The sequence below is a fragment of the Neofelis nebulosa genome, chromosome 3 (assembly GCF_028018385.1).
Source record: "Neofelis nebulosa isolate mNeoNeb1 chromosome 3, mNeoNeb1.pri, whole genome shotgun sequence".
Classification (NCBI taxonomy): Eukaryota; Metazoa; Chordata; class Mammalia; order Carnivora; family Felidae; genus Neofelis; species Neofelis nebulosa.
In genome coordinates this window covers 44,235,418-44,262,830 of record NC_080784.1, presented here as the reverse complement: position 1 = coordinate 44,262,830, position 27,413 = coordinate 44,235,418, and the positions used below count along the sequence as shown (strand labels likewise).

General features: G+C 34.0%; 1 protein-coding gene across 4 annotated transcripts in view; it reads left to right on the top strand.

Moving 5' to 3' along the window:
- ADAM2 (ADAM metallopeptidase domain 2) overlaps positions 1–27,413 on the top strand; it is a 131,965-nt gene that overhangs the window by 91,868 nt on the left and 12,684 nt on the right. For all 4 annotated transcript variants that reach the window (XR_009259105.1, XM_058720600.1, XM_058720599.1 and 1 more), the window contains 2 exons: positions 4,844–4,949; positions 18,805–18,988. Coding sequence is in view for 3 of the 4 variants with exons in the window: in XM_058720600.1 (XP_058576583.1) it covers positions 4,844–4,949; positions 18,805–18,988 (290 nt within the window). In the remaining variant the exon portion in view is untranslated. The remainder of the gene's footprint in view (positions 1–4,843; positions 4,950–18,804; positions 18,989–27,413) is intronic.

The following is a 27,413-nucleotide window of genomic DNA, read 5'->3' as shown; positions in this document are numbered from 1 at the left end:
TTGTGTGCAACTATACACAAATTAAAAAATTAAAGTTTTTATTTAAATTCCAGTTGTTAATATACAGTGTAATACTAGTTTCAGGTGTACAATTTAGTGATTCAACACACACATACAATACCCAGTGCTCATCAAAACAAACGCACTCCTTAATCCTCAGCATATCTAAGAAAACGTTTTATGTTTGTAGCTCTTATATTTATGTGTCTAATCCATTTCATGTTAATTTTAGAATATCCTGTAAGGTAAGGGTTCAAGTTCATTCTTTTGCATGTGTATAATCAGTTTTCTTAACACCAATTGTCGAAAAGACTGTCCTTTCCTATTGAATGGTTTTGGCACACTTATAAAAATCATTAGACATATATGGAAGGATTTGCTTCTAGGGTGGCTATTTTAGTCTGTTGGTGTATATATCTGTATGTTAGTATACCAATGTACATGGTTTTGAATACTGTAGCTTTTGTGGTAAGTTTTGAAATCAGGAAGTACGAGACCTCCAAGTTTTTTCTCCATTTTTAAGATTATTTTGACAATTTCAGGACCTTGAAACTCCATACGAATTTTAAGATGGGTTTTTCTATTTCCGCAGAGATACATTGTTGGTGTTTTAATAGGTTTGCATTGAAGCTGTAGCTCACTTTGGATGATATTGCCATCTTAATATTTTTCCTCCAAGTCATAAATATAGGATAGCTTTCCATTTTTGTGCTTTCTTTAATTTTCTTCAGCAGCACATTGTGGATTTCATTGTATAAATTTTACTTCACTTTGGTTAATTTTACTTGTAAGTATTTTTTCTTTTTGATGCACTGATAAATAAAATTGTTTACTTAGGTTTCTTTTGGGAATTTTCATTGCTAATTATAGAAATGCAATTGATGCCTTAATTTTTGTATCCTTAAACTTTGCTGAATTTGTTTATTAGTTGTGTGAATGTGTGTGTGTGTGTGTGTGTGTGTGTGTGTGTGTGTAAAATCCTTAGAATTTTCTTTATGTATACAATCATGGCAACTATGAGCAGAGATAATTTAACTTTTTCTGTTCCAATTTAAGTTCCTATCATTTCTTTTACTTGCCTCTTGCTTTAGACTAGGACTTCTACTAAAATCTGGCATCCTTGTGTTGCTCCTTGTCATTAGAAGAAAAGCTTTCAATTTTTCACCACTGAGTATTATATTAACTGTGTTTTTTATAGGTAGCTTCTACTATATTGAAGGACTTTCTTTCTACTTCTAGTTAGTTAAGTGTTTTTATCATTAAAATGCATCAAGTTTTGCTTCTTGTGCATCAATTGACATGATCATGTGTTTTTTCCCCTTTATTCTGCTATTTTGGTATATAACATCATCCTTGTATTCCAGGAACAAATCTTACTTGGTAATAGAATATGCTAATGGTTTTGCTAATAATGCTTTAATATGCTCTAGATTTCAGTTTACTGGCATTTTATTATTCATCACTGTAGATTTTTTTTTAAAGTTTGTGTTTAAATTCCAGTTAGTTAATATACAGTGTAATATTAGTTTCAGGTGTAAAATATGGTGACTCAACACTTCCATACAACAATGAGTGCTCATCACAATTGCACTCCTTAATCCCCATCACCTATTTAACCCCCCCCCCCCGCCCCACCTACCTCCCCTCAGGTAACCATCAGTTTGTTCTCTACAGTTCAGTTTGTTCTTGGCTTTCCTCTCTCTTTTATTACCCTCATGTTCATTTGTTTTGTTTCCTAATTCTGTAGATTTCTTGAAATTTTTATGTCTATATTTGTGAGAGATATTGTTCTAACATTTTTTCTTTTTGAACTGTCTTGTGTTGTTTTAATAATCAAGTCACATTGAATGACACAAAAAGCATTCCTTACTCATAGTTTTGGGAACAATCTGCAATGTATTATATTGTCTGAAAATTTTGGAGAATTTACCGGTGAAGTCATCCACACTCAGCCTTTTCATTGTGGGAAATTTCCTGATTAATAATTCAAATTTGCCAGCTTTGTTGATCTTTTCAAAGAACCAAATTTTGGTTTTGTTGATTTTCTCTGTCACTTGTGTCCTTTTTATTTTATCATTTTCTTCTCTAATTCCTATTAGTTCTTTCCTTCTGTTCCTTTTATGTTTAGAATACTTTTTTTCAATATCTTAAGATAAAATTCTAGGTTATTAATTTGAAATATTTCTTTCCTATTTTAAGCATTTACAGATATCAATTTCCAAATAGTGATTTCAATGTTTTTCATAAATTTCTGTATGTCATGTTTTTATTCCTATTCATCTTAAGTATTATCTAATTTCCCATGAGATTTTTTTTTTCTTTGATGCTTTGGTTATTTAGGAGTGTGGTTTTTAATTACCATGTTTGTACATTCCCTAATGTACTTTTATTACTGATTTTTAATTTAATTCCATTGTATTCAGAAAACATAATTGAGTATTCAGAGAACATAATTCATATGATTTCATTTCTTCTCAAATTATTTAGACTGTTTTGGCCTCACATATGACCATTTTTGAGAATTTCCAAATGCATGGAGAAGAATATGTATCCTGCTCTTGTTGGATAGAGTGTTCTATAGATATGTTGTGGCTAGTTCATTTGTAGTGTTGTTCTAATTTTGTATTTCCTTCTTGATCTTCTATTTCTTCTGTCCATTATTGACAGTTGACAGAATGTCAGCTATTATTTTTACCTACTTCTTCCTTCAAGTCTGCCAGTTTTTATTTAATAGATTTTGGTGCTTTGTTCCTAGGGGATATGTTTGTAATATTTTCTGTAATATTTCTTCATGCGTTGACAATCTTATTGTAAAAATTCTTTGGTTGTCTTTAGTAACAGTTTTTTTTCTTATACTTTGTGTGTGTGTGTGTGTGTGTGTGTGTGTGTGTGTGTGTGATGTTTCTATAACCATTCCAACTCTCAGTGTTATTGTTCTGGGTTTTGTATTCCTTCATGATTGTGGATTGCCATGTCTGGTGTGGTGTCTCTCTCTGCCTCTCCTACTGGATTCTATGAGAGTTTTCCCCTTTGTCCAATGTGTAAGAGTTGCTTAGTTAGTTTTTAGTTTTTTGAGATGAAATTTTTCCATATCTAGCTGCAGATTTGGTATGTCTATGGGAGGAAGTGACTTCAGAATCTTCTTATGTTGCCATCCTGAAATGGAAACTCTATCCCTATTCACATTTTAAAGATGTTACTTTATTGTCATATTGTTTCCATATTTTCTAAAGAAAATCTGTCAAATTGTGTCTCTTTTCTCTTTAAGCCATCAAGATCTTCTTTGTTTTTTAGCAATCTTCATGTCATATGTTTGGGTGTATTTGTGTATGTGTGTGTTTAATTCTTCTTAGTGTTCTGTGAGTTTTTAGGAACACTGGTGTAAATCCTGTATTATCATACGGATTTTCTTAAAATTTCAAATTATATTCAATAACCTCTCCATAATTATTTCAATTTCTTTTTGGTATTTTTCTTCTTGCATGCTTATATCTTTGTAATTTATACAATGTATCATGTTCTCTTAACTATTTTAATATAGGTAGATATCTTTATATTTTTTCTTGAATGAAAAGACACATTTCTAGTTAAATTTTTTCATTGTCTTTAATTTTTGCCTTTTGAAGCCCTGCTTTCAGTCTAAAATGCTTATTTTTTTACACAGATACTACTATTATCCATCTTTTTCTTCTGTTAAGTGTATGAAATGAGGAACTAATCATTTTAATTAAATCAGAAAGTGATATGTATTAAGTTTTGGTTAGAGATTAAATAACATTCAGTCTATCTAGTTTACTGTTGTTTTTATGGCCATAACTCTTTAGGGTTTTCAACTGAGAATTGGTATATTTACTGAGACTCCTTCCCTTAGCAACTATGTAACCACAACACAGAAACTGCAGAAAAATCCACACTGTTTTATGGAAGTCTTCTTATATTTTAATCTCCTGCTCTTCACACATTTAGAAGCAGGAACGATCCTTGAGGCAGGGAATAAAGTATATGTTGAGACCTCTTGAGTCTCTAATTTTGTCACTATAACTATGAAGATCCTTCAACCTTGGCCTATTTTTATGTCCACCAAATGGCCTGCTTCCCTAGCTAAGCAATAATTTTGACTTCTCACCCATAACCAGGTTTAAAATGACCTCTGGGATAAAATAAACTGCTTATTTCCAGTTTACTAGAGCCTGTGGGAGTTTCAGCTGAGATCCAGATTTGTACCTGTGGATCCTCTTTTGGTGTGCCATTTTTCTTCAGCACCATAATGCAGTGGTTAAATCTTCCTATCAAAGATTTTTTATTTCATCCTTCAGCTACAATAGAACTAATGGATGCTATAATAAATAAGATCCATTGGTTGGATTTTATGAGAATTGAACATATTGTGTGCATGGATTGGATAGTAAATGTAAAAACTGAGACTCCAGGATTTTTTTCTAAGAAAAATATGAAAATATTTTTCTAAGAAAAATATGAAAAAATAAGAGATTAGTTAGTGGTTTGCCTTGAAATGATATTTATATAAGTTAGGTTATTGACCAATAAGTCAACTTTTAAAGTTTCTTATACATTTATAGATAATAGATATCTAGACTTATTAAAAATTAGAAGATAAACTGCACACCATGGTTAATTTTAAGATATCTTTTTGGCAAGAGTGCTTTCAATTTTTAAATATTTCATTGAAATTATTTTGTGTGATCTTAAATCTAGTTTTTTTTTCAATATGTGTTATGAGTGTATTTTGTATATTTTAAACCATATCAGAATTTTAAATATACTCATAAATTATTTTAAATTAACATAAGTTCAATATGACTAAACACACATTTTTTTCCAGGTGCAGATTTTGGTCCTGAAGAGTGTTATGCTCACCTTAATTCTAAGACCGATCAATCTGGGAACTGCGGTTCAGGTCCTTCAGGATACATACAGTGTAAAACTAAGTATGCTTTAAGAAATCTGTCTGAGAAACTCTATTTATTGCCTTAAATTAGAAAATACAACCAGATAATTAAGCTTATGAGTAATCAAAATATTACCTGCCCATGAAGTTAGACTATATTCAGTCAGTTATAAATGTCTTTAATACAGAATATCTGCACTACTTTTTCTCATACATCCCATTATCTCATTTATTGTCCCGCAGAGTGTTTACTTTACATATATAGATACATTGATAACATTAGTTAGAAGGACTGGTCATTTCTATTTTGCACGTTGTCATTTTAACTTTACAAAGTATGAGCATTCTTACAGTGATGAAAAGAAAATGTATGAATTTTTACTATCCGGTAAGTAAAGGACTGTGTTTAAGACCATGTGCTCTACAGCCATGCACCTTGGTGTCGAATCCTAATACCACTGGCTTACCTTCTTGTGTGAACTTGGATATGTGTTTCATGTTTCTGATATGCCAAATATGAATAGTAATTCCACCAACACCATTGGGTTACCATTACTATATATATTAGAACCAGAATGTTACTGCTCTTATAATATTTTATTTTGATATGATTTCAAATTTGGTTTGGTAGTAAAAGTAAAAATTCTGTAAAACATTTCTAGTTTGCATGAATCATACAGAGCCTCCCCATATACCTTCACCCAGGTTTACCAATTATTTACTTTTGCCCATTTGCTTTATCCTTCTATTTTTTCAATTCTCTTCTCTCCTCTCTTCAAAATGATTTTCCTAAACCATTTGAAAGAATATTGAAAACTATGCTTCTTTACCCATAAAAAAAATCATGTGTGTTTCCTGGGAACAAAGATATTTTCTTACATAGCTATAGTGTAGCTATAAAGCCATGTTTCACATTAGAACTTCTGGGGCCCTTAGGTGGCTCAGCCAGTTAAACGTCTGACTCTTGACTTTGGCCTCACAGTCTGTGAGTTCAAGCCCCAGCCAGCATCAGGCTCTGTGCTGACAGTGCAGAGTCAGTTTAGGATCATCTCTCTCTCCCTCCCCCCTCCCCCACTCACTCTGTCTCTGTCTCTCTCAAAATAACTAAATAAACTTAAAAAAAAACCTTCTTTAATTGTCTTAGGGAAGTATTTATGTCTATTTTGTCTTTTTCAGGAACAAATCCAGAGTCATATATTTGTTTGTATTTAGTCATAATGTATTTTTCATCTTTAATCTAGATATTTTCTTTGTTTTAATTTTTTTCTTTTCTGTAGTTTTTTTTTAATGCTACAGAGTAATTGTTTTAAAGATGTCCTTCAATTTGGCTTTGGTGGATATTTTTCATAGATTCATGCTATACGTTTTGGCATGCTTATTACTGAAGTGATATGTATGCCCTAGTAAAATTTTTAAAAAGTACACGGAATTTTTTCTCAGTCTTGTCTATTTTAGGTTAAATTATATTGAGAACATGGACATATTCTGTTCCTCTTCAAACTTTACGTCACTAGGCGTAAAATTCATTGATGATTTCTAATTCCATTATTTATTCTGCCTGTAAGCTAGAAATGTACAGTAGGGAGAAGTATTCCCTTCTCTATATTTATTTATTTGTTTATCTATGTGTTTATTTATATTGGTTCAGACTCAGCAATTGTTATTTTATTCAATAGTATAGAATACTTTACTGTTATTATTTATTGTGGTTCTTTTTCAAATTGTCTCAGTTTTGGCCACTGAGAGTCTCTTTTAATTGGCCACAGTGTTTGATAGGATTCTAAGAACTTCCAGATTTGGGGGGTGTGGCTCAGTTGGTTAAGCGTCTGACTCTTGGTTTCAGTACAGGTCATGATCTTATGATTTCCTGAGTTCGAGCCCCACATCTGCTCTGTGCTGATAATGCTGCCTGCTTGGGATTCTCTGTCTCCCTCTCTCTGCCCCTCCTCCACTCATGCTGTTTCTGTCTCTCTCAAAGTCAATAATAAATAAACTCAAAAAAAAAAAAAGAACTTTCACACTTTTCTAGCACAAAATATTCTAGGCTCCTGTTATGCTTTTCCTGCCCCTAATCTGTATTCAGCTATTTATCCAAGTAGCCTATATTCCTTTTAGTAGAGAATAATATTAAAAAAATAAATATCTGGGCAACAGATGTGCTTATTTCCACTATTTTTTATTACCTCTGCACCTTCTCAGTCAACAGACCTAGAACATACATGTAATATATGCACATACATGTATCATACAATTATTTATTTGCTCCTTTATATCTCTGCATTTAAAACATGAACTTACAGTGATTGTTTCTGATTATACACCATAAAGTACATTTTAGTACATTTCTCATATGTTCAAACTCAAATATGCAGAAGTTATTTGTTAAAAATCATGTATAAAAATTGCATTTACTGACTAAAGAAAACCTTCTAGTGATTATGATTGTATTTTCCTTTAATCATTGATCATTTTTATATTAGCTGCTATACAGTGCTTCTCTGTTAATTATGATATTTGAATCATATTGATATTGGTATCTAGGCATTTATTTGCTCCTTGGCTATGTCTTATTTCTTTTGGCATATATACATTTTTTTTTACTTTATATTGGATACTATGAATAATACATAATGGAAATTTTTCATTCATTTATGCTTCCTGAAAGCAATAGAGTTTTGTTGTGGAAGGGATTTAACATAGCTGAACTCACACTATAAACAATACCCTTCTGTGAGTTGCAGTTGAAATACTGTTTATTTCTTTATGCCTCTTAAGATGCTTTTTATGAACTCCCTGGAGTCTTCACTGTACATGCTGAGTTCAGTGGTCAGACAAGATTTATGGTGAAGTTTATGCACACTTCAGTGCTGAGCTCCTTTTAATTTCTGGGCACCTAATTGACACGAGGCCCATTTTTAGTTCTGCCATCTGATTATTTAAGCTAAGAGATGTTGGATATATCCCAATTCACAATATCTCTTGATATAGTTCCCATTGTTAAAGCTCAATTATCATACAATTGTTCCCTTTCTGGTTACATTACAGGGCCTTTCTCTCTCTCTCTCTCTCCCTCTCTTTCTCCCTTTCTCTCTCTCTTCCTCTCTCCCTGTGTGTGTGTGTGTGTGTGTGTGTGTGTGTGTGTTTCAATTAGAATTCCACCCTTACTGGAATCCTTAGTTTATTACATGCAGCAATCAGTGAAACTATCCACTACGAGAAACGGTGGGGCATCTTGGTTCCAGAGTTTGAGAGAGTTTTTATAGAATTTGGGTTTGTTTTAAGTGATTTTCAATTGGGTTTGAGGAAGTGGATCTTTCTTCTGAATTTGATGCTTTCAGAAAGTAAAGGTATGATTGAGTATCTCAATAAATCTTACATATGAAGAAGAAAGATTGGAGAGAAGTTAAGCTGTAACTGATAATGAAGCAACAGCCACTCATATTAGCTGGATGAGATGGATGTTTGATAATTTTGTTGTTTGGAAAATGTTTATGTTTTGTCTCTCTATGTTCATTCATAATTTATGGAGCAGGTCTGTCTTTTCTTGATGCATCATGACCACAGAGTGACTTGGCTTAAAGTTGATATTCCTAAAATTGCTTATATTCAACAGTTAAGCAGAAGATCTAGCTGTAAGTGCAAGTCAGTTTGCATTAACTCTAATACTTTTCTGTTAATATCTTCACCTGAATGTCAGAGGATGCTTTTCGCTTTTTCATTTCCCTTTTTTGCCCAAAGGCAGACAAAGTCAGGCCATAGAAAATTGCTCCAAGTTACCTATATTTTTGTCATTGCTAAGATTTTACCGATTAGGAAGTTATTTAGAGAATGTGGTATATAGTTGGGCTCATGTTAGTCTCCCCTGTCACTTTTGCTGCAAGATAATTTGTTGAATTCTCTGATGTATCAGTGGCTGTGTGGTAGCATTTAGACCCCCCAAAAGACTCATAAGCCAAATAAAAATTTTATGGCATAATATTTGCTAATATTTGTAATATGCTCACATTGATACAACAGACATAATTTTCAGGATATCCGTTTTGTTAAAATACTGCATATACCTTAAATAACGTACATAGTGATAACTCTACGGTATATAATTCATTTACTTTTGTTATTTTTAAAAAATGTTTACAGGGGCGCCTGGGTGGCGCAGTCGGTTAGGCGTCCGACTTCAGCCAGGTCACGATCTCGCGGTCCGTGAGTTCGAGCCCCGCGTCAGGCTCTGGGCTGATGGCTCGGAGCCTGGAGCCTGTTTCCGATTCTGTGTCTCCCTCTCTCTCTGCCCCTCCCCCGTTCATGCTCTGTCTCTCTCTGTCCCAAAAAAAAAAAAAAAAAAAAAAAAATGTTTACTTATTTTTGAGAGAGAGAGAGAGAGAAACAGAGAGAGAGCATGCATGCAAGTGGGGGAGGGGCAGAGACGAGGACAGAGGGTCCCAGGTGGGCTCTGTACTGACAGCAGAGAGCCTGATGTGTGGCTTGAACTCAAGATGACCTGGGAGATCACCTCTTGAGTTGAAGTCTGATGCTCACCTGACTGAGCCACCCAGGCGCCCTACTTTTGTTAATTAATCTAATTTTAGCTTTTGAATTCTTAAGTTTTAAAATGTTTTCATTTAAATTCAAGTTAGTTAACATACATTATAATATTAGTTTCAGATGATTCAGTACTTACATACAACACTCGGTGCTCAACACAAGTGTACTCCAAAATCCCCATCACCTATTTAACCCATCCCCCATCCACCTCCATTCTGGTAACCATCAGTTTGTTCTCTATAGTTAAGAGTTTGTTTCTTGGTTTTCCTCTCTCTTTTTTTGCCCTATATATATATTTTTGTTTCCTAGTTTGCACATACGAATGAAATCATGTGGTATTTGCCTTTCTCTGACTAACTGATTTCACTTAGCATAATAATCTCTAGCTCCATCCATGTCATTAAAAATGGCAAGATTTCATTCTTTTTATGGCTGAATAATATTCCATTGCGTATTGATGTCCACATATTCCTTATCCATTCATCAATCGATGGACACTTGGGCTGTTTCCATAATTTGGCTACTGTGGATAATGCTGCTGTCAACATTGAGGTGTATGTATCCCTTTGAATCAGTATTTCTGTATTCTTTGGGTAAATACCTAGTAGTGTGATTGTTATATCATAGGGTAGTTCTATTTTTAACTTTTTGAGGAACTTCCATACTGTTCTCCAGAGTGGCTGCACCAGTTTGCGTTCCAACCAGCAGTGCAAATGGATCCCCTTTTTTCCACATCCTTGCCAACACCTGTTGTTTCTTGTGTTGTTGATCTGAGCCATTCTGACAGGTGTGAGGTGATATCCATTGTAGTTTTGATGTCCTTGATGATGACTGATGTTGAGCATTTTTTCATGTGTCTATTGGCCATCTGTATGTCTTCCTTGGAAAAATGTTTATTCATGTCTTCTGCCATTTTTTAACTGCACTAACAGCACAGAGCCTGACATGGGGCTCAATCTCACAAATCATGAGAACATGATCTGAGCCAAAATCAAAATTCAGATGTTCAAATGACTAAGCTATGCAGGTGCCCCTCTGTTCAGTTCTATTGATCTGTGTGTGTGTGTGTGTGTGTGTGTGTGTGTGTGTGTTTTGTGTGTGTGTGCCGGTACCATGCTGTCTTGATCACTACAGCTTTGTAATGTAACTGGAAGTCTGGAATTGTGATGCTCCCAGATTTTCTTCTCTTTTTCAAGATTGCTCTGGCTACTCAGGGTCTTTTGTGGTTCCCTACAAACTTTAGGATTGTTTTTTCTAGGGCTGTGAAAAATGATGTTGACACTTTGCTAGGGATTGCATTAAATATGTAGATTACTTTGGATAGTATAGACATTTTAACAATATTTATTCTTCTAATCCCAGGAGCATGGAATGTTTTCCATTTCTTTGTATCATGTTCAATTTATTTCATAAGTATTCAATAGTTTTCAGAGGACAGATCTTTTACCTCTTTGGTTAGGTTTATTACTAGTGATCTTATGGTTTTTGTGCAATTGTAAATTGGATTGATTCCTTGATTTCTCTTTCTGCTGTATAGGAATGCAACCGATTTCTGTACATTGATTTTCCTGTAATTTTTTGGTGGAGTCTTTTGGGTTTTCTGAGTATCATGTCACCTGCAAACAGTGGAAGTTTGACTTCTTCCTTGCTGACTTGGATGCCTTTTATGTCTTTTTGTTGTCTGATTGCTGAGGCTAGGTGTCTTGACACTATGTTAAATAACAATGGTGAAAGCTGGCATCTCTGTCTTGTCCCTGACCATAGAGGAAAAGCTCTCAGGTTTTCCCCATTGAAGATGTATATGGTTTTGATTATGTTGAGGTATACTCCCTCTAAAGCTACTTTACTGAGGGATTTTATCATGAATGGATGTTGTTGTACTTTGTCAAATCCTTTTACTGCACAATTGAAAAGGCCATATGGCTCTTTGAAATCTTTTTTTAAAGTTTATTTATTTTGAGAAAAAGAGAGAGAGCCTGAGCAGGGGAAAGGTAGAGAGAGCACGTGAGAGAAAATCCCAACTAAGCTCTGCACTGCTACCATGGAGCCGATCCTGGGGCTCGAATTCACGAACCATGAGATATGACCTGAGTCAAAATCAAGAGTAAGACACTTTACTACAGCCACCCAGACACCCCAAATCTTAGTTTTAAAATAACTCAAAGGTAAATAAGCATTATATTCATGCTTAGTAAATTTTTGGGAGTGTAGATAAACTGATACATGTGTTTAAAAAGAGTTTTTTGTTCTCATTTTTAGTTTCGTATCTAAAAGTATGTAGTTCTAGGCTCTTTGCTACAATGCATTATCCATGTGCAAGAGAAAACTACCCTTTTAAACAGTAGTTAAATGTTTGTGAAATGAGATTAATAATACTTTCCCTTTCTACCTCATGTGACTTTTTATAGAATTTAAATTTCATGTTAAACACTTGAAAACATTACTGTTTTACCCTTATAAAGTTAAACACTTGAAATACTACGGTTTTACCTTTGTAAAATTTTGCCTGAAGTCCATGTGTAAATATAGCATACTAAAGATAGAGTATATATAAATTCCTTTTGATTATTTTTTTAATCTTCACTTTGCTTGGTTTTATTTGATTTTTAAATGTATGTGGATTATAATAATTGAATGTACTTTAAATGCAAAATTTCATTAATATTTCCATCATGCAAAAATGTTTTCTGTAATCTATACCCCATACAACCTCATCTCAATGATGATAGATAAATGTAGTCTATTAAAAATTTTCATATAAATGGAATGGTACAGTATGCATATTTTGTGTTATACTTAATATTCCGACACAGTTTTCAGATTCAAATAGATCAATCTTCTATTAGATTTTATTTTTATTGCTAAGTAATTTTGATTTTCACTGAAAATTACTATATATATGTTAATTAATATGATTAGTTTATTCATTCTTTATTGATGGTCAGTTATATGGTATATATTTTAGCTATTATGAATAAAACTGCTATAAACATTTAAGGTCAGGTCTTTATAGTGTAATATTTTTTCATTTATGTTTGGTAGATACATACATAGTATCATTACTGAGTCAGGTAATGATCATGACTCAGGTCATGATCTCAGGGTTGTGGAGTCGAGCCCTGCATCAGCTCCATGCTCAACATGGAGCCTGCTTAAGATTTTCTCTCTTTCCCCTCTGCCCTTCTCCCCCATTCATACTCCCTCTCTCTCTTTCTCTCTCTCTCTCTGAAAAGCAAACACCCTCCCTTCCCACCGACCCCTGCCCCCGCCACGGCCTGCCTGCAAAATCCAGAAAATCTTGGGTGGTGGCTGAACTTTTTTCAAATGCTTCTCATCCATCTATTGATATGATTCTGTGTTTTCTGTCCATTACTCTATTGATATTGTATATTACATCAATCGACTTTCAGATGTTAAACCAACTTCGGGTAATGTTTTTGTTATTTACTCTGACAATGTCTGGGTTTTAAAATATGCTTTTTTAATTTATTTATTTTCTGATGCTCTTCTTTTCTTTAGGTAGATCCAATTTTCTGACCCATATCATTTTCCTTATGCCTGAAGAATTTTTTTTTAAACATTTCTTGCAAAACAGGTCTGGGGGCAAAAAACACTATCACTTTTTGTTTGTCTCAGAAAGTCTTTATTTCTCCTTACTTTTGAAGAATAATTCACTGGACACAGAATTCCAAGTTAGATTTTTTTCTTTCAACCCTTAAAACTTCCCTCCACTCGCTTCTTCTTTCATTGTTTTTACGGTAAAGGGATGTTGTATTTCTTATCTTTGTTCTTCTGTAAGTAAGGTATGTGCCCAACCTAGTTGCCTGCAAGATTTTCTCATTGACTTTGGTTTCTTTAGGTGCATGCAACATATTTGTGTGTGTTCTCTGAGTTTCTTGCATTTGTGATTTAATGTCAGTAGTTTTGGAAAGATCTTGGCTGTTATTTTCTTAAATTTTTTTTCCCTCCATTTTCCTTCTCCTTCTGCAATTTTATTATGAATACGTTACAGTTTTTGATATTGTTCCATAGTTCTTGGATTTTTTTCTGTTATTTTTTACCATTGAGTTTTCATTTAGGAAGTTTCTATTGACCTATCATTGACTTCACTGAGTATTTTGCTGTTTTGACTGAGTTTTATTGATGAGCCCTTGGGAGTCATTCTTAATTTCTGTTACATTTTTTTTTATTTTGCAATTATCTTCTTTTCATTCTTATAGATTATTCTGACAATTTCCGTATCTCTGCTGACATTTTCTCTCTGGTAAAACATAATGAACTACTGATGTATGATACAAAATGGATGAACCTTACAAAATTATAATAATTAAAATACACCAGACAAAAATCCTTATGATTTCCCCTATATAAATTTTCCAGAAAAGGTAAATCCATGGAGACAAAAATCAGGTCACTGGTTACTTGGGGATGGACTCATCAGTAAAAATTGATTCTGAATGCCCACAAAGGAAAATGGACTCCACAGGATTTTGGTGATATTTGCACATAAATATATCCTTAAAATGATTTGATTCATTTTAATCTAAGTAACTTTTTTATCTTAATGAAATTGTGGGAAATTTTGCATGAGAGTTCCTACTCCATGCCTCACTTCCATCCTGAAGCCATACCAACAGGAATGCTTTAGGCAACAAGCTTCCAGCCTTGTGGGCCCTCAGGTCCCCACCACCGAGCTGGGGGGGGCCAGCAGGGAGAACTCTGAGGGGTCTGGGAGGGGCACTTAGGAGACTGCTTGATGCTGCCCTCACCCCCACCCCCACGCTCCCCTCCCAGTAGAGGCTAGAAGACAACATGAAGGCCTAGGGACACTTGGGGGCTGCCCAGTCTCTGTTCCGGGTCAGGGAAATGCTGACCAAGTGGAGTTTTCTAATGAAAACAGATGCCCCCCAAAAAAAGAAAAAAAAAGAGTTTGGAAGTCATTTCTCTTTTCGTAACAACAACAAACTAAACAACTAAACAAACTGAAATCCATGACTTTTCTTTGACCCATCAGAGAACTGAGGTTGCAGAAAAAACCACCTACATGAATCCCAATAGTTTATTTTTGCTTTTGTTTCCCTTGGCTCAGGAGACATATCTAGTAAGAAGTCTTCATGGGCAATGTCAAAGAGGTTACTGCCTGTGTTCTCTAGCATTTTGATGTTTCTTGTCTCACATTTAGGTCTTTCATCCATTTTGAATTTATTTTTATGTATGGTGTAGAATGTGGTCCAGTTTCATTCTTTTGCATATTGTTGTTCAGTTTACCCAACACTATTTGTTGAAGTGAAGAGACTGTCTTTTTTCCCATGGGATATTCTTTCCTGCTTCTGTGTGTGTGTGTGTGTGTGTGTGTGTGTGTGTGTGTTCTATTTAGCTGTATTGATCTAAGTGATCTATGTGTGTATTTTTGTGCCAGTACCATACTGTCTTGATCACTACGGCTTTGTAATATAACTTGAAGTTTGGAATTGGATGCCTCCAGCTTTTCTTTTCTTTTTTGAGGTTTCTCTGGCTATTCAGCATCTTTTGTGGTCCACACAAATTTTAGGATTGTTTGTTCTAGCTCTGTGAAAAATGATGTTGATAATTTGCTAGGGATTGTATTAAATGTGTTGATTGCTTTGGATAGTATAGACATTTTAATAATATTTGTTCTTCTAACAAATATTATTTTTTCCATTTCTTTGTGTCCTTTACAATTTCTTTCATAAGTATTCCATAGATTATTTCCCTCTTTGGTTAGGTTTATTCCTAGGTATCTTATGGTTTTTGGTGCAATTGTAAATAGGATTGATTCCTTAATTTCCTTTCTGCTGCTTTATCATTGGTGTGTAGAAATGCAACAGATTTCTGTACATTGGTTTTGTATCCTGCTACTTTACTGAATTTGTGTATCAGTTCTAGCAGAGTTTTGATGGATGGAGTCTTTTGGGTTTTTCATGTAGAGTATCGTGTCATCTGCAAATAGTGAAAGTTTGGCTTCTTCCTTTTCAGTTTGGATGCCTTTTATTTCTTTTTGTTGTCTGATTGCTGTGGCTAAGACTTCCAGTACTATGCTAAATAACAATGGTGTGAGTGGACATCCCTGTGTTGTTCCATAGAGGAAAAAAAACTCTCAGGTTTTCCCCATTGAGAAGATATTAACTGGGTTTTTCACAAATGGCCTTGATTATGTTGAGGTATTTTCCCTCTAACCTTACTTTGTTGAGGGTTTTTATCATGAATGGATGTTGTACAGATCCTTTTTCTGCATATATTGAAATGATCAGATGCTTCTTATCCTTTCTTTTATTAATGTAGTGTTTCATTTTGGTCATTTGCAAATATTGAGCCACCTTTGCAACACAGGAATAAATCCTACTTGTTAATGTTGATTTTTAAAAAATGTATTGTTGGATTCAGTTTGTTTGTATTTTAATGAGAATTTTGCATCAATTTTGACCAAGGATATTGGCCTATAATTTTCTGTTTTAGTGGTGTCTTTTTCTGGTTTTGATATCAGGGTAATCCTGACCTCATAGAATGAATTTGGAAGTTTTCCTTCCTTTTCTATTTTCTGGAATAGTTTGAGAAGAGTAGACATTAAGTCTTCTTTAAATGTTTTTTTTAGAATTTGCTTATGAAACCATTTGGCCTTGAACTTTTGTTTTTTTGGGAGGGTTTTGATTACTGATTCCATTTCTTTGCAGGTTATCAGTCTATTCAAGTTTACTATTCCTCCATATATGTTTAATATCGTAAGAAGGTTTCCAAGTATTTTGTGGGGTGAGTGGATCATTTTACATTTCCATCAACAGTGTAAAACCTCACCAACATTTGATATTGTAATAACTTTTTATATGCTTGTAGGGTTTTGTTTGTTTGTTTGTCTGTTTTCTTTTGGTCATTCTAAAAAGGCAAAACCATTCTGGTTTCACTTTGAATTTAAGTACTAATTAATGAAATGATCAGTCTTTCATGTGATTATTAGCCTTTTTCATACCTTCTTTGGTAAATTGTCTTGGCAAATCTGTAGCCTATTTTCAAATTGTGGTTTGTTATCATTAAATTGAAAAATAGTTTACATATTCAGAATATAATTTTTATCAGATGTATGAAATGTAAATATTTTCTCTAAATCTATCCCTTGTCTTTCCTTAATGGCATCTTTCAAAGAGCAGAAGACTTTAATTTCGATGAAGCCCAATTTATTCATTTATTTTTTTACAGATTATGGTTTTGGTATAGTATCTGAGAAATCTGTGCTCCATTGCCATAATAGTGGTGAAAGCAGAAGTATTTGTTTGTTCCTGATTAAAGAGTGGTAGCATTCAATCTTTGGACTTTAACCATGATGTTACTAGTTGGTTATTCATACAGCTGTTATCTGTTTGAGGAAGTTCCTTTCTATTCCCACTTTGACTAGATATGTTTATCATGGATCAGTGCTGGATTTTATTAAATGCTATTTCTGTGCCTTTTGAAATAATTATGTGTTCCCTTCCCCTTTATTCTGTGACTTGGCTCTTAGGTATTAACCCAATGATACATTCCTGGGTAAATCCCACTTAGTCATGGTGTATAATCATTTTATGTAATTCTAGATTTGGTTTGCTAATATTCTGCTAAGAATTTTTGTGTCCATATTTATCGTATTGTGGTGTCTTTTCTTTGCTTTGATGTCAGAATACTACTTGCCCATAAAATAAGTTAGAAAATGTTTTATTTTTCTCACTTTCTGTAAATGTTTGTGTAGAATTAGTAATATTTTTCATGTATTTTATAGAATTTATCACTAGAGTCATGTGGCCTTAGGCTTTTCTTTGTAATTAGGGAGCACATTTAGATTCAAGGTAAATTTAGTTTCCACTGCTGTTACTTCTTATCAATCATTCTTAGATCTCTCTAGCATATGCATGTAGCCTCTCTGTCAGCTAGGGATGTGATATAAGGATAGTTTATCACTACCCTTAATGGAGCTATTACTTCCAGGATTGTGTCTTTGATTTTTATCTTATCTGTCACTAACCCCAACTAGGATTTCAATCTCAGACTCATAGTGCTGCTGGTTTTACATTCTTTCCTTACCAAATTTGCTACTTTATTCAAAGTGTTAATGGGTGAAGTTTTTTGTCCTCTTCACCATATCTAGAACCATTTTGCTGACATTTAATTTAATAGTTTTCATGGCCAGCTCTGACTCTGGTAAAATAACAGCATCAACTGACCTGAGAGGGCATAGGAGCAGATTCAGTAAAGAAGACCACAGTTCCCACTACTCTTGATTTTATGGCAGCTTTTCATAAATACTTCTCACTTTTTTGTTTGTTTTGGTAAGTTTTATAGCCCTGAAATGGTTGTTTTGACAAATTTGCCCAGTTTTATGCTTGTTTGGGGAATAGATGATTTAACTATATCTTCTCTTTCTCATAGCCCCCTCATGTACATTTATCTGTACAATTTTCTTTATTCTGTGTCTAACTTATCACAAAATCTAGCACTGATCCATGATAAATACTCTCACATAACTAGGAATAAAAAGGGACTTCCTCATCTGATAAAGCTATCTGCATTTTGTAGTTTTGCAAGCTTCCATCTAAGATCAATTCCCTTTAGTGTGAAGAACTTGGTGTACATTTTCTTTAGTCCAAGACTGCTGATGATAAATGTTCTCAATTATTGTCTGAAAATACCATATTTCATTTTGAAAGGTATTTTCTCTGCACATAAAATAGGAAGACAGTAGATAGTTTGTTTCTTTTTTGGAATTTGTCATTCAATAATCTTCTGGTTTCCATTGTTTCTGTTGGAAAGTCAGTCTTAAATTGTATTATTACGCTTTTGCTTTTGATGCTTTTTAATATTCTGATTACCTTTATCACTTTTTTTGTGGTTTACAGCACTATCTTTATGATGTATCTTAGTAGTTTTATTTTAATATTTATTGTATATAATGCTTCTTGGATGTGGGATTCAATGTTTTGTCAGTTGGGACCCATCATCCTGAGAGTAGGAATTATGTTTGAAAAATTAAAAAGAACATCCAAAGAGACTGGTATTTAGAAGAACTTTACCAATTTTTAAAAATGGAATAAGCTTGGAATTGCTTATCTTTAAGAATCAAAAAAGAGTGAAAGAATTACTTTAAAAAAAGTGATCAGGCTAACTTGGAAATGGTTCAAAATTATTAAAATGTTCAGTTATTATTTACAATGCAGGTAAGGCTTTTATATTTTCTTGTTGTTTTACAATTAATTGCATGAATCTTTTTGCAAGACTTCAAATGCTTTACCTAAATCTTTTTGATTTATAAATGATATTCTAATATTTCTTTTTATTGAAGGCTAATGATTTCATTTATGGGTAAATTATAGGGATCTGCAGTGTGGAAAATTAATATGTGAATATAAAAAAGAAGAAATAATTAATATTCCAAATGCCACTGCTATTTATGCCAACATAAATGGACACATCTGCGTTGCATTGGATTTTCCACATGATTTTATAATTAGCAAAAAGATGTGGGTAAAAGAAGGAACTGTTTGTGGTAATAATAAGGTATGTAGTCTTTTTCCCCAAATAAATTCTTAATATTTTATACTCTATTTTCAAATGCATGTTTAATATTTTTCTCATAATTGAAGTGTGCATTTGATTTCAAAAATAAAAACTTTAAAAATAAGAAAAAACATTTTAAATCTACATTCATGCAGATTATTTTTCTATAAACATTTTATTGGCTATTTAGTACTTTTTTTCATTGATATTAATGTATCTTCACTGAACGGAGAATCGTACTGTTCTTTCACTAGATTTTTAAAACAAATTTTTTTAACGTTTATTTATTTTTGAGACAGAGAGACAGAGCATGAACGGGGGAGGGTCAGAGAGAGGGAGACACAGAATCTAAAACGGGCTCCAGGCTCCGAGCTGTCAGCACAGAGCCCGACGCAGGGCTCCAACTCACAGACCGCGAGATCATGACCTGAGCCGAAGTCGGTCGCTCAACCGACTGAGCCACCCAGGTGCCCCTCACTAGATTTTATTAAATTGTCTCATGGTACATAGAGATGTAATTCATGCCATGAATTATCTTTTAATAGATTTACTTGAAAAGAACTGTTAAAATAATATACACTCGTTTTAGTGATGAAAATAATAAAAATGAGATAAAAGCAAAATCATTCAAATGCATATATATGAGATGTGACTACTTTCCATGTTCATGGACCTTCCAACAATTATTTATATACCCATACAAACAATTGTGAAATACTTAGTATACTAACTATATTTTATATATATGTGATACTTGAATTTTTTTCTTCCAATATCTTATCTAAACTCAAGTTAACATATAGTGTCATATTGGTTAACATATAACATGATCTTACATGTAGAAAGCCATAAACATTACACAGAGATACAGAGATACACGCACTATATTAGAATTAATAAATTCAGCAAAGTTGTAGGATACAAAATCAGGACATAAAAATCAGTGAGTGGAATCTCTACATAGTAAAGGTGAACATTCTGAAAAGGGAATTATGTTATCAGCTCCACTTATAACACCAATAAGAATAAAATACTTAGGAATTAACTTAATAAAGGAAGTAAAAGGCTTGTACACTGAAAACTATAGCTAACATATAGTGTCATATTGGTTAACATATAGTGTCATATAGTTAACATATAGTGTCATATTGGTTTCAAGTGTAGGATTTAGTGATTCATCACTTGTATATGCAGTGCTCATCATCACAAGTGTCCCCCTAAATGCCCATCACCATTTAGCTCATTCCCCCACCTACTTCCCCCTCACCCTCTTCCCTTCCATCAACACTGTTCTCTTTTTGCTTCCCTTCCCTTATGTTCATCTCTTTTGTTTCTTAAATTCCACATATGAGTGAAATCATATGGGCCATCTGGGGCTACTCTGGGCTTGGGTTGGATCAGATCAGGAGTTTCCTAGAGATGTGGTAACACCAAACTGTAGGGCACTTTCCTTGTGTTGTCTCCTGAGAAGGTTGGTGGGCAGGGCCTATAGTCAGACCAGATGCCTGTCCCTAGTCCACTGTTGAGGCTGCAGTGGCACTGGTGCGTGTGATTATTTGGCACTCTTCCCAGGGCAAGAGTCATGTTAGAGTGGTGCTGGCCACTACTGGGGCAACTTGCACACTGTTTGTGGCACTACTTTGGATGAATATGGCCAAAGGCATATTGGAGGCAAATATTTGTAGAAGAACTCAGGGGGAGGGTTAGCAAGGTTTGTGTGGGCCTGCTGTGGTGAACAGGCTATGTCTGCAGGAGAATGCAGGGGCAGGGTGGCCTACTAGCAAACTAGATGGAATGTTGATGCTGTGCTGTTTCACACAGGTGTCTGTGTGTCTAGTGTGTGGGGCAGAGAAGAGAAATAGTGCCCTCCAGCTCCTTTGTTCCTGGAAAAGTCTCCCCAAGATCCCTCTCTTCCGGCTCAGACTCAGAGATTAGTAAACAAATCTCCCTCTCATATACCCCATATACACTGCTGCTTCTGTGCTCCATCTCCACGGGGCTGTTTGTTGTGCTGTTTCTTTAAGGGCTCAAGTTTCCAATCACCTTTCCTGGCTCTCCCAGAGCCAAGCCCAGTGATTTTTAAAGTTCCAGGCATTAAGCCTCACTGATTGTAAGAACTTGTGAAATTATGCCCTTCTGGTTTTCAAAGCCAGATGTTATAAGGATTTGACTTTCTCATGTGAGTTCCTCATGTCTGAGTATTCTGGTGTGAGGAGGGTTTCTTTCTCTGTTTTCTCCACGCCTGAGGTATCTCTACCTCCTGTGGACAGTCCTGTAATTCTGTTGAGCTCTGGACTATCCCTTCATACTTTCTCTGAGGTGGTCTTTTTTCTACATTTAGCTATGGAGAGTCTGTTCTGCCAGTCTACAGGTTATTTTGGGGGGGTTCTGTACACTGATATGGGTGTTGTCTAGTTGTATCCATGGGACGAGGTAAGCTTAGGATTCTCTTACTCTGCCATGTTCCCTGGGAGTGTAGCTGTGTGTTTTTAATAGATAGTGCTTACTATATTGAGGTAGTTTCCCTCTACTCCTAATTTGTTAGATTCTTTTTTATCATTAAAAGGTGTTCAATTTTGTCATATGGTTTTTCTACTTCAATTGAGATGGTTGTGTGATTATTTCCCCCCTTTATTCCTTTAATGTAGTGTATTACATTGATTTTTGTATGTCGAATCATTCCCACGTTCCATAAATTAATCCTACGTGGTTATGATATGCAAATTTTTTTTTTTAATTTTTTTTTTATTTTTGGGACAGAGAGAGACAGAGCATGAACGGGGGAGGGGCAGAGAGAGAGGGAGACACAGAATCGGAAACAGGTTCCAGGCTCCGAGCCATCAGCCCAGAGCCTGATGCGGGGCTCGAACTCACGGACCGTGAGATCGTGACCTGGCTGAAGTCGGACGCTTAACCGACTGCGCCACCCAGGCGCCCCTGATATGCAAATTTTTAATATGTTGTTGAATTCTGTTTACTCATGTTTTGTTGAGAATATTGCATTAATATTTACAATCAATATTTGTTTGTAGTTTTCCTTTATTATTGTGTCCTTGGTTTTTATATTAGGGTAATTCTGGCCATATAGAATGGATGTGGAAGTGTGCCTTCCTGTTACATTTGTTGGAAGAATTTGAGAAAGACTGATTTAAATATTTGGTGAAATTCTGTAAATATTTAGTAAAATTCACAAATGAAGCTATCTGGTCCAGGAATTTTCTTTGTTTCAAGGATTTTGATTACTGATTTAATATCTTTATGAGTTCTAGGTCTAGTCAGATTTTCTATTTCTCTTTGATGTAATGTTGGTAGATGGGGTGTTCCTAAAAATTTGTTCATTTTATTAGCTTATCCAAATGTTGGTGCTCAGTTTTTCACCGTATAAAGCTTGTTATTTCTGTTAAATTGATAGCAATGTGCTCACCTTTATTTCTAATTTACTTATTTGAATATTATTTATTTTAGTAATTCTAGGTAAAAGATTTTTCAATTTTTTTGGTCTTTAATTTTTATTCTCTAATTCGGTTTTCTGTTTTCTCTTTTATTTCTGTTCTAATCTTTGTTATTCCCTTCCTTCTGCCACCTCTTGGCTTGTTTGCTTGTTTGTGTGTTTGTTTGTTTATGGTGAAAGTTTAAGTTTTTTATTTAAAATTTTTCTTCCTTTTCTAGGGGCACTTGGATGGGTCAGTCAGTTGAGCTTCCAACTCTTGATATCGGCTCAGATAGCATAGTTTATGGGATCGAGCCCCGCGTTGGCTTCTGTGCTGATAGCACAGAGCCTGCTTGGGATTATCTCTCTTCCTCTCTCTCTGCTCCTCCCCTGCTCACACACACTCTTTCTCACTCTCACTCTGTCTCAAAATAAGTGAATAAACATTTTTTAAAAATGTAAAAATAAAATCATTCTTCCTTTTTAACGTGTTGGCTTACAGTTAAAAATTACTGTCAGCAGTGTTTTCCTGCGTTTCATGTCTGGTGTATTGTGTTTTTGTTTTCTTTTGTTTCAGAATTTTTTTCTAATTTCCATTGTGTATTTTTGTTGACTAGTTTTTTTATTTAATATGTGATAATTTCACATATTTGTAAATTTTTCAGTGTTCCTTCTGATTTTACTGTATAGTTTCACTTTACTGTAATCAGAAAAGATACTTTGCATAATTTCAATCTTTCCAAATTTATTAAGACTTGTCTTGTGACTATATATGTCCTAATGTATACAATACCCATGTGCAGTTGAGACAAATGTGTATTTTGCTATTGTTAAGCAGTGTTCTATATATGTCTATTAGGTCCAATTGTTATACAGTGTTTTCACATCCTCTATTTCTTTATTGATCTTCTGTCCCCTTCTTTTCAAAAGTGGAATATTGAAGGCTATTACTGTAGAGCTATCTATTTCTCTCAGCAATTCTGTTTGTGCCATTATGTGGGAGTTCTGATGTTTGATATATACATGTTTATCATTTGTATGTTTCTTGGTGAATTTTGATTACTTATTAATCTAGAGTGTACTTCTTTTCTTGCAATGATAGTTGATTTAAAATCTATTTTGTCTGATATTATTATAGCCATTCTCATTCCCTTTTGTTGTTTCTTTCATGGAATATATTTTTCCATCCTTTCAATTTCTACATGTTTGTGACATTGGATATCAGGTGAATGTCTTGCAGAAAGAGTCCCTTTAAACATATAGTTGATGGGGCGCCTGGGTGGCTCAGTCGGTTAAGCGGCGGACTTCGGCTTAGGTCATGATCTCGCGGTCCGTGATTTCGAGCCCCACGTCGGGCTCTGTGCTGTCAGCTCAGAGCCTGGAGCCTGTTTTGGATTCTGTGTCTCCCTCTCTCTCTGATCCTTCCCCATTCATGCTCTGTCTCTCTCTGTCTCAAAAATAAATAAATGTTAAAAAAAATTTAAAAACAAAAAACATATAGTTGAGCAATGTTATCCATTCTGTCACCCCATGGTATTTGATTGAAGAATTTAATCCATTAACATTAATGTAACTGATAGAAAAGGACTTACTTTTGACATTTTATTATTTTTATATTTCTTACAACTTTTTTTGTACATCATTTCCCCATCACCACCTTCATTTTTCTTTAGTTCATGTTTTGTAGTAACACATTTTTTATTCTCTTCTCTATACCTTTTGTATATATTCTATAGATTATTATATTTGTGGCTACTATGGGATTGCATATAGCATCCTAAAGTTATAACAATCTAATTTGAACTAATACCAAGTTAACTTCAAGTATACACAAACATCTACTCTTGTACATCTTTGCCCTCCACACTTTTTTTTGATGTCAAAAATTACATTTTGTATACTGTGTACCCATTAACACAGACTTATAATTATTTAATTTTATGTATTTGTCCTTTTAATCTCAGAAATTTTCAAAATGGAGTTATAAATGAAAACTACAATACTACTAATTTTTATACTTTCATCATTTATTTATTGTTACCAGAGATCTTTATTTCTGTGTGTAAATTCTAGTTACAGACTAGCAATTTATCTAGTTATCTAGTTATCTAGTTATCTAGTTAAAGACTAGTTATTTATCTTGTAGGACTCCTTTTAGTACTCTTTTGTAGGCTAGGTCTTATGGTAATAAATTCCCTCAAATTTTATTTCTTTTTAATATGAGAAAGTATTAATTTCCCCTATCAAATTCAGCTCAGTTTTGTTGGATATAGAATTCTCAGTTGTCAGGACTTTTTATTTTCCTTCTAGCATTTCCAATATATGAGCCCATTGCATTTTGGTTTTAAAAGTTTTTAATGAGGAATCTGCTATAATTTTGTTAAGGATAATTTGTACATGGTAATTCATTTTCCAATTGCTGTTTTTAAAATTCTATTTTTTTCCTTTGGCATTTTGTTTGATTATAATGTGTTTTGGTGTGAATCTCTTTGCCTTTGCCTTAGTTGGTATTCATTTGTCTCACAGGATTTGTAGATCCATGTTATTCTTCAAACATGGGGCATTTCAGACATCAGTTTTTCAACTAATTTCCCTGTTTCCTTTTTTCTCATCTACTTCAGGGAGTCCCATAATATGTATTTTGATCTGCCTGATGGTATTTCATAACTCTCTTTATCTTTGTTCATTTTCTTTGTTTTTTTCTTTCTTCATCTAAGACTCCTAAGTTTAAAATGTCTTATCTTTAAATCACTGATTCTTTCTTCTGCCAACCAAAATTTGTTTTTGAGTCTAAATAATAAATTTTTAAATTTAGTTATTACATGTTTGCATCATCATTTTTTGGTTGCTATTTATAATTGCTATCTCTTTGTTGATATTCTCATTTTGTTCATATATAATTTTTCTGATTTTCTTTCTTTCTTAAGCTATGTTTTTATTTAAATTTTCTTTTATTTAACTTTTTCATATTTAGTATAGTTATTTAAAAATAACATTATGTCACTTAATCTTCTTTCTTTGAATGGACCATGTTCTCCTGTTTCTTTTTCTACCTTTTGATTGTTGTTTGTTGTTGTTGTTGAAAATTGGACATTTGAGAAAACAGACATTTCTCCCAGTGTTGGCAGACTAACTCTGTGCTGGGGAAGTTGGGTGTGCTCTAAGCTTTGGAATCAGCCTGAGGAGAAAGAAAGCTTGTGGTCTTCTCAGAACTTTTGTGATGATGCATCTTTCCTGGGCTTCCCTGTGGCTTTTTTGATTTCCCACATACATGGATATTATCAGATGTCTTACTTTTCAAAATATTCTCATGCCATCCTCTCCTTTGGGCTTCAGATGATCTATTGTATGTCTTTACCCATTATTTTTTGCCCCAGGTGCTTGCAAAACTTAAGTCTCCTTGCAGCATTCCTGAGAAGTGTCCATTGCTTCTCCTTATCTAAGATTCAAGTTAGGTTAAACAGAGACCAGTCCTTCAGGTAGCTCCCAAGAAAAATATGGAATTGAAAATATGGTTTCCTCTGCTCCCTTCAGTTCAAAGCAAATCATTGTGAACTCAGCAGTTTCTTTCTCCATACCAAGACTATGCCATGCTGGGGAAGGAGTGGGGCAAATTTGATTTTAAAAATTCCACAAAGTTTGGAGCACCTAGGTGGCTCAACTGGTTATACATCCAACTCTTGATTTTGGCTTAGGTCATGATCTCATGGTTTGGGCTCTCTATGCTGACAGCACACCTCTGCTTGGGATTCTCTCTCTCCCGCTCTCAAAATAAATCCGTAAACTCTAAAAAAATTACCACAAATTTTTCTACAATTTTAAATTTGGCTGTTTCTTGATTGGGCATTTTCTTGATTGCCATAGACCATTGACTATTTCTAGAGTTCTTATTGGTTATTTTAGCCAGCTTTCTTTCTTATTATTTTTAAAATATCTCCAAGATAGAACAAGAACTTTGGACTTTCTAATGCACCATTCTGTTGATGCCTCTATCCAGATTATTTTTTCAGTATTTAGTAAAACCTGCTTATAATTCTGTCACTTGTACAGGGTAAACATGATCACTTAAAGTCTATTTGCTTGGTCACTGATGGCCTGTAGAGGAATACTGGCTTCAGATTTGGTTACTTTTGTGGAATCATATTGTCTCATTTTAACTTTTGTGAACTTAAAATTGTTTTCACTTTATCTCTGGTACAGTCATGTGTTCTTTTCAAGGAATATGTGCACATAATTTCCTCACTATTTTAAGTCCTCTGTACAAGAAGGTTTCTACAGAATCTTACTCTAGCATAGTGACAAGAATAGGAAACTGCATCAGTTTTCTTATTACAAACCAAATTTTCAAAAAATCTGTTTCAAAGTGTTTGGTGAGGAACCATTGTTTATATTATATTATATTATATTATATTATATTATAATATGGTGATAAAAAACTTCTGTGATTTTGTAGCTAGCTCCCCACTTTGGATGGTGTTTTTTCCTAGCCTTTCTGCATGGTACAACTGAAGTAAGCATGTTAAAGCCAAAAAACTTTTTTTCATTGCACAAATAGAATACTCATAATACCAACAATGGCTTCTCAACTTTTTTTTTCTCTAGTTGAAATAATTTATTTAATGCTTATGAGAGTTATGTTTATCTTCTTCTTGACAACAGCTCTGCAAATTATTTATTTAACTTCTCTGCCCAAGTGCTAGTTAGGTGGTAAAGCATCATTGTAACAAAACAGATATATTTCTAACAATAGCAACACTAGTCTGTATCCACAGCTAGAACTTTTGTTCTTTTACCCGAACCCCTCAGAATAGCCTGGTCATCAATTTATAATAAGTATATTTCCTTCTTAAACAGAGGTATGGGTTGCCAAAATTATCAGACACCTTTAATAATGTGTTATTTCATACTCACCATGTTTAGCAAAACCTTTTTTGGGAAGATTCATTGTCTGGTTTTAAAAATTAGTATATTATTATTATATATTTTTAAGAAGAG